The sequence below is a fragment of the Bombina bombina genome, chromosome 2 (genome assembly GCF_027579735.1).
Source record: "Bombina bombina isolate aBomBom1 chromosome 2, aBomBom1.pri, whole genome shotgun sequence".
NCBI lineage: Eukaryota > Metazoa > Chordata > Amphibia > Anura > Bombinatoridae > Bombina > Bombina bombina.
The window spans coordinates 1227268731-1227280904 of NC_069500.1; the positions used below are offsets into that span (position 1 = coordinate 1227268731).

General features: G+C 37.7%; 1 protein-coding gene across 5 annotated transcripts in view; it reads left to right on the forward strand.

Moving 5' to 3' along the window:
* The window catches only part of FRYL (FRY like transcription coactivator), a 916813-nt gene that overhangs the window by 635531 nt on the left and 269108 nt on the right, over positions 1-12174 (forward strand). For all 5 annotated transcript variants that reach the window (XM_053703981.1, XM_053703978.1, XM_053703979.1 and 2 more), the window contains one exon: positions 9113-9220. In XM_053703981.1, the coding sequence (XP_053559956.1) occupies positions 9113-9220 (108 nt within the window). The remainder of the gene's footprint in view (positions 1-9112; positions 9221-12174) is intronic.

The window sequence follows — 12174 nt, forward strand, 5'->3', positions numbered from 1 at the left end:
TCAGGAGGCGCGTGGTATTGTGGCGCCAAGTACATCAGAGAGGCCCATACAAATCACTTTGCAAGACATGGCTGCTGTTATGACAGAGGTATTATTTAAATTGCCAGAATTAAGAGGCAAGCGCGATAGCTCTGGGTTAAGGACAGAACGTGCTGATGATGTGAGAGCCATGTCCGATACTGCGTCACAATTTGCAGAACGTGAGGACGGAGAGCTTCATTCTGTGGGTGACGGATCTGATCCAGGGAGACCGGATTCAGAGATTTCTAATTTTAAATTTAAGCTTGAGAACCTCCGTGTATTGTTAGGGGAGGTATTAGCGGCTCTGAATGATTGTAACACGGTTGCAATTCCAGAGAAATTATGTAGGCTGGATAGATACTATGCGGTGCCGGTGTGTACAGAGATTATTAGCAAGGAGTGGGATAGACCCGGTGTGCCCTTTTCCCCTCCTCCGATATTTAGGAAAATGTTTCCAATAGACGCCACCACACGAGACTTATGGCAGACGGTCCCTAAGGTGGAGGGAGCAGTTTCTACTTTAGCTAAACGTACCACTATCCCGATGGAGGATAGTTGTGCTTTTTCGGATCCAATGGATAAAAAATTAGAAGGTTACCTTAAGAAAATGTTTGTTCAACAAGGTTTTATCTTACAGCCCCTTGCATGCATTGCGCCTGTCACTGCTGCTGCAGCATTCTGGTTTGAGTCTCTGGAAGAGGCCATTCGCACAGCTCCATTGGATGAGATTATGGATAAGCTTAAAGCACTTAAGCTAGCTAACGCATTTGTTTCTGATGCCGTTGTACATTTAACCAAACTAACGGCTAAGAACTCCGCATTCGCCATCCAGGCGCGCAGAGCGCTATGGCTTAAATCCTGGTCAGCTGACGTGACTTCTAAATCTAAATTGCTTAATATTCCTTTCAAAGGGCAGACCTTATTCGGGCCCGGCTTGAAAGAAATTATTGCTGACATTACTGGAGGTAAGGGTCATACTCTTCTTCAGGACAGGGCCAAATCAAAGGCCAAACAGTCTAACTTTCGTGCCTTTCGTAACTTCAAGGCAGGAGCAGCATCAACTTCCTCCGCTCCAAAACAGGAAGGAACTGTTGCTCGTTACAGACAGGGCTGGTAAGCTAAGCAGGCCAGAAAACCTACTCCTGCCCCTAAGACAGCATGAAGAGAGGGCCCCCTATCCGGAAACGGATCTAGTGGGGGGCAGACTTTCTCTCTTCGCCCAGGCTTGGGCAAGAGATGTCCAGGATCCCTGGGCGTTGGAGATCATATCTCAGGGATATCTTCTGGACTTCAAAGCTTCTCCTCCACAAGGGAGATTTCATCTTTCAAGGTTATCAGCAAACCAAATAAAGAAAGAGGCATTTCTACGCTGTGTACAAGACCTCTTAGTAATGGGGGTGATCCACCCAGTTCCGCGGACGGAACAAGGGCAAGGTTTTTACTCAAATCTGTTTGTGGTTCCCAAAAAAGAGGGAACCTTCAGACCAATCTTGGACCTAAAAATCTTAAACAAATTTCTAAGAGTTCCATCATTCAAAATGGAAACTATTTGAACCATCCTACCCATGATCCAAGAGGGTCAATACATGACCACAGTGGACTTAAAGGATGCCTACCTTCACATACCGATTCACAAAGATCATTATCGGTACCTAAGATTTGCCTTTCTAGACAGGCATTACCAGTTTGTAGCTCTTCCCTTCGGGTTAGCTACGGCCCCGAGAATTTTTACAAAGGTTCTGGGCTCACTTCTGGCGGTGCTAAGACCGCGAGGCATAGCGGTGGCTCCGTACCTAGACGACATTCTGATACAAGCGTCAAGTTTTCAAATTGCCAAGTCTCATACAGAGATAGTTCTGGCATTTCTGAGGTCGCATGGGTGGAAGGTGAACGTGGAAAAGAGTTCTCTATTACCACTCACAAGAGTTCCCTTCCTGGGGACTCTTATAGATTCTATAGAGATGAAGATTTACCTGACGGAGTCCAGGTTATCAAAGCTTCTGAATGCTTGCCGTATCCTTCATTCCATTCCACGCCCGTCAGTAGCTCAGTGCATGGAAGTAATCGGCTTAATGGTAGCGGCAATGGACATAGTACCATTTGCGCGCCTGCATCTCAGACCACTGCAATTATGCATGCTAAGTCAGTGGAATGGGGATTACTCAGATTTGTCCCCCCTACTAAATCTGGATCAAGAGACCAGAGATTCTCTTCTCTGGTGGCTTTCTCGGGTCCATCTGTCCAAGGGGATGACCTTTCGCAGGCCAGATTGGACGATTGTAACAACAGATGCCAGCCTTCTCGGTTGGGGCGCAGTCTGGAACTCCCTGAAGGCTCAGGGATTATGGACTCAGGAGGAGAAACTCCTCCCAATAAATATTCTGGAGTTGAGAGCAATATTCAATGCTCTTCTAGCTTGGCCTCAGTTAGCAACACTGAGGTTCATCAGATTTCAGTCGGACAACATCACGACTGTGGCTTACATCAACCATAAAGGGGGAACCAGGAGTTCCCTAGCGATGTTAGAAGTCTCAAAGATAATTCGCTGGGCAGAGTCTCACTCTTGAGATATGGCGTAAATATTTATATTGGTGCGAATCCAAGAGTTACTCATGGAGTAAGGTTAGGATTCCTAGGATATTGTCCTTTCTACAAGAGGGTTTAGAAAAGGGCTTATCTGCTAGTTCGTTAAAGGGACAGATTTCTGCTCTGTCTATTCTCTTACACAAACGTCTGGCAGAAGTTCCAGACGTCCAGGCTTTTTGTCAGGCTTTGGCTAGGATTAAGCCTGTGTTTTAGACTGTTGCTCCTCCGTGGAGCTTAAACTTGGTTCTTAAAGTTCTTCAAGGGGTTCCGTTTGAACCCCTTCATTCCATTGATATTAAGCTTTTATCTTGGAAAGTTCTGTTTTTGATGGCTATTTCCTCGGCTCGAAGAGTCTCTGAGTTATCTGCCTTACATTGTGATTCCCCTTATCTGATTTTCCATTCAGACAAGGTAGTTCTGCGTACTAAACCGGGGTTTTTACTTAAGGTAGTTTCTAACAGGAATATCAATCAGGAGATTGTTGTTCCATCATTATATCCTAATCCTTCTTCAAAGAAGGAACGACTTTTGCATAATCTGGACGTAGTCCGTGCCCTGAAGTTCTATTTACAGGCAACTAAAGATTTTCGTCAAACTTCTTCCCTGTTTGTCGTGTACTCTGGACAGAGGAGAGGTCAAAAAGCTTCGGCAACCTCTCTCTCCTTTTGGCTTCGTAGCATAATACGTTTAGCCTATGAGACTGCTGGACAGCAGCCCCCTGAAAGAATTACAGCTCATTCCACTAGAGCTGTGGCTTCCACCTGGGCCTTTAAGAATGAGGCCTCTGTTGAACAGATTTGCAAGGCTGCAACTTGGTCTTCGCTTCACACTTTTTCAAAATTTTCCAAATTTGACACTTTTGCTTCTTCGGAGGCTGTTTTTGGGAGAAAGGTTCTACAGGCAGTGGTTCCTTCCGTTTAAGTTCCTGCCTTGTCCCTCCCATCATCCGTGTACTTTAGCTTTGGTATTGGTATCCCATAAGTAATGGATGATCCGTGGACTGAATACACTTAACAAGAGAAAACATAATTTATGCTTACCTGATACATTTATTTCTCTTGTAGTGTATTCAGTCCACGGCCCGCCCTGTCTTTTTTAAGGCAGATCTAGATTTTAATTAAAACTCCAGTCACCACTGCTCCCTATGGTTTCTCCTTTCTTGTCTTGTTTCGGTCGAATGACTGGATATGACGTGGAGGGGGGGAGCTATATAGCAGCTCTGCTTTGGGTGATCCTCTTGCAACTTCCTGTTGGGAAGGGAATATATCCCATAAGTAATGGATGATCCGTGGACTGAATACACTACAAGAGAAATAAATTTATCAGGTAAGCATAAATTATGTTTTTTAAATAACATTGCTCTGATTTTCAGACTCCTAACCAAGCTTCCCATAGTTTTAGGAGAATACCGATGTATACCTACTCCAGCTTGCTTCTGTTTGTGTAAAGGGTCTTTTCATATGCAAAGGAAGGGGGGGTGTCTGTTATTTCCCTCTTGCAGTGGGTGTTCCAGTAACCTTTTAAACAGAGCTAAACTGGAAGCTTCTAAGTAAGTTTTTAAACAGTTTTATACTGGATTTTTATATCAGTATCTGTGCATATTATTCTTTATAGTAGTGTCTATTACATGCAGTTATATAAAATTGGTGTATACTGTCCTTTTAAACATTATTGTGGTTGTATGGTTTATTTCCTAGTTGAAATCTCTCCTCCCAAATATAAGCTCTATCTTATTTTAGAGCTGCAGTACTGGTGCTGCATATACAGTATTCAACATATTGACATTTATTCATCACTATTTACACTATCAGATGTACATATTACATACGGCACACATGTTGATAGCTATATTTGTATTATAAAAACAATTGCTTTATAAAACATTATGCAAAATGCAGAGATAAGGTAAAAATATACTCTCAATAATGGTGAATTTTATAATTACACTTCGGTTGTATATAAAGAAGGTAAAAAGTAAGAAGGTAAATTGGAAAGCTGTATAAAAATGTTTCCCATTACCTGATTATACAGATGAGTCAATAACAAATCAGGAGTCTTATTGTAAAGAATTCCTTTTAAAGACAATCTGAGTACCTGGTTGTTGTGCCGAGTTGTGTGATGTAAAATCAGCACACAGTCTTAGAGAGTAGATTACGCAGATCCTGGATCTATTTATTCACAAATACAGCTCATTTTATTCACTTTTTGGAAAGTTTCAGACAAAGCCTTCCAGCTGCAGCACCCTCCCATATAAATGAGTAATGGGCCATGAATTTAAAGGTTGTAAAACTGTGACTGCTGGGCTTCTTCAGCTTACTTGTCTGCCCCCCACATAAAAAGGTTATCAAGTGCACAAACAGGGATGACCTGGCAATGATCATCCAGTCACAGACGCATTATTTTCTATTAAATTATTCAACAAAGATCATAGAAAGCCAATGGAAATCCTGTTAAGATTATGTTTTAGCGGTCTTTATTCTTTTTAGCTTTGGGCAATTCTTGTAACCTTGGTCCAGTGTTGTTTGATTCAATTATTACATATGTTTGATAAGTATACATTATCCACCATCTAAGCCCAACCATGCTCATTAACCTGTCCCTGCAAACTTTTCAGTGCGTAGAAATAAACACCAAGTTTGAATTATCCATTATGCTAGGCGTAGATAACAGAACAGCATCATTTCCAAATAACTTACTAAATCAAGCCTTGCTTAAATTATTTTCTGCAGGGGTTTGCCATTGTCTTCTCAAGTCCTGATACACAAACCATTGCACCAACTAACAACATTCACTTGAATAGGCAGCTCTTTAAATGCAACACCAATCCTGAGTACTACAAGACAAAGCATAATGTTTTCTGCTGTAGATAGTTGTAATATCCATACTGTGTATATGAACTCTTATACGTATTGAGATTTTTCACAGATATTGCACAGATTGCAAAAAGGAAAATAAAAAACAAAAACATAATCAATGGCTAAAATAACTTTATTAAGTACAAAAATTCTAAATTAAATTATGAATGCACAATACATTTTGGCTGTGACTTTAGTTATAGATCTCTTTGGCAAGATTTTCTAGAGTCCATAAGAATTTTAAAAATTAGAAAATGTAGCTGATAAACGATCAGATGCTGTCAGTATAATCTTTCATTGCTGTGTCAAGAATGATTGGTTTAGTGGTTACATTAAAAAGGAATGAAAAAGTATTGATATTGTATGATTTCTATTCTGTTTACTTTCTACTGAACTGCATATCTCCTTGTTAAAGGCACAGTAAACAAACTAATTACATCTCAATTCTGTTATGCTGCTATAGAATAACATAGCCAAGTCTTAAAGGGATAGTAAACCCAATTATTTTTTCTTTCATGATTCAGATAGAGCATGCAATTTTAAGCAACTTTCTAATTTACTCCTATTATCCTATTTTCAATCTCTTGGTATCTTTATTTAAAAAAGGTAGGAATGTAAGCTAAAGAGCCAGCCCATTATTGGTTCAGCACCCTGGCAAGCGTTTGCTGATTGGTGGCTACATTTAGCCACAAATAAGCAAGTTCAACCCAGGTTCTAAACGAAAAATGGGCCGGCTCTTAAGTTTTTACATTCCTGATTTTTCTAATAAAGATACCAAGAGAAGGAAGAAAAATGACAGATTACAGATGGCAATGCTAGCCACTGTTGTAAAGTTAGTAAAAATATAGTGTTTTGCTGTTATCAGTTAAAGCCAATTAGAGACAGATATGTAGCAGGGTTCTAGCCTTGAGAAGTCAGCAGAGTGCATCTCAAGGTCTGGGAGTTAGAAATTGCTTTATGTTCAGAGGTAAATTCCATGAAAAGGGAGAAAAATAAATGAAAATACAGGTATATTGCATTATGCATAGCTAAACATGTTATTCAAAGATCTCAATGTTCCTTTAAATGCTTTATAACTAGACTGGCCAGGAAATTAAAGTTTAAAATGGCAAGTTATATTTTTTACTTTTTCAAATACTGTATAGGAGGTGAAATAAACTTGCAAAATAAGCCCGCTCATTTACACAACTTAAAAATAATCTCTTGACAGATTTCAAGATTGTTCTAATTTTGTCCATATTTCCTGCACACAAGAAAATAAAGGATGTGGTATACAGTGTGTAATTTTAGCTGTGTCCCAACAATAATTAGTTACCTTGACTATTGAATAGCTATTTGTTTTTATGCCCTGAAGCTGAAAATTGCACCAAAGTGATTACATGTTACTATTTATTGCTTGTGATATTTGTTCTTCCTTAGTACTATGGTGATTCTTAATTGTTAGTGTCTTAATAATTAAATAAATGTGAAAACTGTTGTATAAAAGAATGCAATAGCTCTTTGGGCAGTTTTACTCTGAGTATTGTTTAAAATAACATAATAAAAAGCACAAAATAATTTGTAAAGGTGTGTGTAATAAATAGTTATGTTTGTATGTGTAATTTCCAAAATGTAGTGTAGACCAAGAACTTGGAGAGATTTCCCCCCCCCCCCCCACAGATTGTACGTGTATATATGTTTGTAGCCACTTTGGATGACTGATTATACATTATATCAGTTATGTTTCCCATGATGGATTTGTGTTTGTTTAGCTATAGGTTACTGTAGCAACATACCTGCATACACAGTACTGGATCTGAGATGACATGGCAGGTTTCCATAGTAATACTTTTTATATGATTTGTTGTTACAAATCCTGAGAATGTGGATTTTTTTTGTCTGTTAGCACTAGAATTAAAATAAAATAGCTGCAAAGTCTAGATTTCAGAACTAGTCTCGTGTTGTCAATTCATGGTCAGCCATTGGCAGCATAGTTTCACATTAGCAATTCAATAGATATAGTATATTCTGATAAAGTGGATAGTGTAAACCGAGCGCTAGTATAAGTGCCTTAAGCTCACTTCCAAAAAGTCCCCTAGCAGACTTAAGAGGTATCAAATGGAAAAGGTGTGGAAGGGAGTGCTAAAAGCTAAAAGGCTATTGTGGTCTGTGTTGACAATTTAATACATATAATTCCAATTCAATACATATAATTACAATAATGATAAAAACATACAATGATAAAAACAATGGTACAGTGGCTAAAAACTGCATGGATCCATGGTGTATCTAAAAATTAATATATGTAATAAAGATGATCTATCATAAGAATCATCAATGAAGGTTAAAACAAGTATGAATATCAGTCGTGAGATATATGTGACAATCACAGTTAGTGCTAAAGATGAATAAACGTCAAATATTAGCCAGGAATAAAGCTTAAAATCGCCAACTAAGAAAAATTCCCAGAATGCAATAGGACCAACAGGAAGGGGCGGTCCTAACAAATTTGGCACCGAAACTGACACAATTTACCCTATATAAGCCCCCAGCAGGTACATAGCAGTATAGTCTTGAGAAAGGCCTGAGAAAGGACGAAACGCGTTGACATACTGAGGAATCTGCAGTAAATTTTACCATTTGGAATTATTCTTGAAGATTCATGTAACATTTCACAGTCTCACACCACAAAAAAAATACACATTTAAGTTTGCATTGAATATTATACATCATTGTTTGGAGATTACTATTTGGATACACAAACTTTTGGACACCTATCGCATATTTTTTGCATATTTTTGGACACTTTAGCACTCTTTGAACTTTATATTTGGACACTCTTATACATTGGCCTTTTTTGATTTCTTTGACGTTTATTCATCTTTAGCACTAACTGTGATTGTCACATATATCTCACGACTGATATTCATACTTGTTTTAACCTTCATTGATGATTCTTATGATAGATCATCTTTATTACATATATTAATTTTTAGATACACCATGGATCCATGCAGTTTTTAGCCACTGTACCATTGTTTTTATCATTGTATGTTTTTATCGTTATTGTAATTATATGTATTGAATTGGAATTATATGTATTAAATTGTCAACACAGATATAGTATATTCTGTTGTATCTGCTTGTGGCTTTCAGCTAGTGAACTCTACTTATCCATAGTACATTTGTATTTTTTACCTCATCACTCTTTATAACTAACTGTTCATTTACCTTGAAGGGACAGTAAAGTCCAAATTAAACTTGTATGATTCAGGTAGGGCTCATTTTAAACAACTTTCCAATTTACTTTTATAATCAAATTTGCTGGCTGTGAATTGCACTGCTCGTTCATGTGTGTCATGTAGATAACATTGTGCTTACTCCTGTGGAGTTATTCAGGAGTCAGCACTGATTGACTAAAAGCAAGTTTAGCACATTTGTAAACAGCACTGCAATAAGGGGGCTGCCTGCGGAGACTTAGATACACTGTAATTACAGAGGTAAAAAGTGTATTAATATAACAGTGTTGGTTATGTAAAACTGGGGAATAGGTAATAAAGGGATTATCTATCTTTTTAAATAATAAAAACTTTTTAGTAGACTGTCCCTTTAATGAATGTGTATACACTGTATTATTATAAATATATAGCTGTGTGTTTCATTATTTACAGGGGGGAAAGAAAACCCAAGATTGACTTGTTCAGAACATGTATAGCTGCTATTCCAAGGCTTATTCCAGATGGTATGAGCAGAGCTGATCTCATTGAATTACTTGCAAGGTAATAAATCTTGATCTCTTTGTGTTCATGGTTTATAGTATGGTTTTCTTCAATATTCACCATGTATAGAAAAGGAAGTAACAAAGTACAAAAAATAGCATCTTATAGTTCACAGAACATACATTAATCAAATTTGTTTTGCATAATTTATATCTGTCATTTTCTATTAGAGATATTCTAGATTCAGAATAAAATGCTATATGTTGTTATATCATCTGAATTTATTTCACATTTTCCTTCTCACACAACATATTTAACCCCTGCCAGCCAGCTTACCTGCAAGCAACCCTTCCAGCTTACCCCCACCCTTACCTTTATTTGGAGTACCAGTGCACTGCTGTCAGTATATGGCCAGGTTGTAACACAATATATTTAATAATTATTCTTTAAAATAAACCCCAATAAAAATACATATACCAAAACAATAAAATTAATATAAATTCCTAAGTTCTTTTTTTAGTAGTTAATATTTATAAACACATTGAAATATATTTGTAGAGAACCATATCTGAATCAAAACTATACACATTTAAAACTATTAAAATATGCTATGCAAAGATCATAAAAGTTTACCTTATTTATTCACAATTGAATTGTATTAAATTACCACAATGAGACCAAGATATAAGTCACTAACATTCAGACTGGTACAATTAAGTCATTTAGGCACAATTTATCCTATATAATTCCAATTTAAAACATCAGAAATTGTATATATTTGCAAAGATGAATTACTTGGCATTAGAGCTGCGCATCTTCACTTGTCTCACGATTCGATTCAATTACGATTATCATCGTAACGATTCGATTCCACGATGCATCGCGATGCATCACGATTACTGCCCATGATTTTCATGAACTTGTTCTATTCCATATTATATATATATATATATACACACACAAACAACATATATATATATATATATAGAATATATATATATGCACACACATACAAACAACATATATATATATGCATAATACTTGCTTATGCAGTAAATACCATAAAGCCATTGTTTCTCTATCCTACCCTCCGACATGCTCCCCTACACTCCTCAGTTCTCATTCTTTCTCTGATCAGATGCACTTGTTTGGGGTTTTCTCATTTTCCTACTTGCATATATGTTTGTGCCAATCAGATTCTTTATTGAATCATCAGGACTGAAACAGATTCTGTTATAATAGAAAAATAAGAAGAAGTTTAAATATCATAAGTCCCCTAAAGATGTAAATTCTTGCACATCTGAGTATTAAATGGGTGATAAAAGTCAAACTTGAAACATTCAGATCAGTAGGGTTTGTGAAAGGACAATGCACATGCATGCAGCCAGCCACACTCTGCCACTTTGTTGTAAATATAAAGGGAATACTGGCTTTTAACACAGCAAGAGCAAATAAAAATACAGTGACACATAACACAGCTCTAAAGATCTTAAAATTTAAAAATAATAGTATGTTGTCAAAATCATAATCTAACTGGATACATGGGGAAACACAACCGTTAAATTGCATATGATGTAGCCTGTGAATGTATCTAACTTCTGTGATTCACACAGTGTGGGCTATGGGGTAGTCAAACTTCTCTAATGTCTCTGAGGTGAATGAGAGAGTAGGATTATAGAACACAGACCCCGCAATGCACAACAATTGAGGGTTAATGTTTATCACGGAGCCTGTGTTCTATAACCCTGCTCTCTCATTTACCTCAGAGACTTAAACTTTCTGCACCAGTTCATCCACCATCACCGCCGGGACTTGCTGCTGACACCAGCACAACCATCCGTGGGCAAACGCCGTAACTGACCGCCAATACCGAGAGGAAGCGCGGTCAATAACAGCTCCAGACACAATGTAACCCGCTATACCTGTCCCAGCCAATAAAAGCAGCGAGACCACGGCAATGGCAAACGAACGGGCGCAGGGCTTGGTGCGTCGGTAAAATGTGCGCGGGGTCACGTGTCCTCGCGTGATGACGTCACTCCGGATTCGATTATTAACCTTCAGTGCATCGATGCAGAATCGTTTAAGTCTGCATCGCGATGCATCGGACTAACGATTATTTTTGACACCCCTACTTGGCATACAACAGACAAGCTTAACACTGTATAGGACTATGAAACACAAAGTTAAAATACAATTGTTCTTTTAAATCTATTTGACTATAGTTACTAATACCTTTGATTTAAATATAAAAAATTAGAACAATCATACATCACCAGGGGATCAAAGAATATTTTCCTGTTTCCAGAATTTCCAATGTACATCCAGTTCACCTCAGAATACAAAAGGGGAGTATTTTGCATGTGAAGAATAAAAATAGCCCAATTTGCTTAGAGTAACTGTGTCTCCGCAGCAGTTATCAGTTATAAGTTAGCAAGACAAAAACCAGCCAGCAGCCAAAGTTTTTGCAGCAAAAGTTCTTAGCCAAAGTTAGCCCTTTTCTCTCTCTATGCTTGGGGTTAAATCATGTTATATAACCCCACCCCTTTTTGTTATGTACCATCATGGATGAATTGGTTTGGGAGGCCCTTTGAAACTGAACATCTCATTGGATCCCTAGAAATGCATGGTTGCTTAGGGAAACGCATCTTTAAAGGGACTCTAAACCCAGACTTTTTCTTTCATGATTCAGGTAGAGAATACAATTTTAAACAACATTCCAATTGACTTCTATTATCTAACATGCTTCATTCTTTAAATATCCTTTGCTGAAGAAATAACAATACATATTGGTGAGCCAATCACACGAGGCAGCTATATGCAGCCGCCAATCAGCAGCTACTAAGCCTATCTAGATATGCTTTTCAGCAAAGGATATCAAGAGAATGAAGCAAAATAGATAATAGACGTAAATTAGGTTTCATGTCCTTTAACAGTCAAATCTTTTGGCTGTAATTCTCACATCGCAACACCGGGGGCAGCAGACAAACAGTTCATTTTAATTGTTTCTATACAGT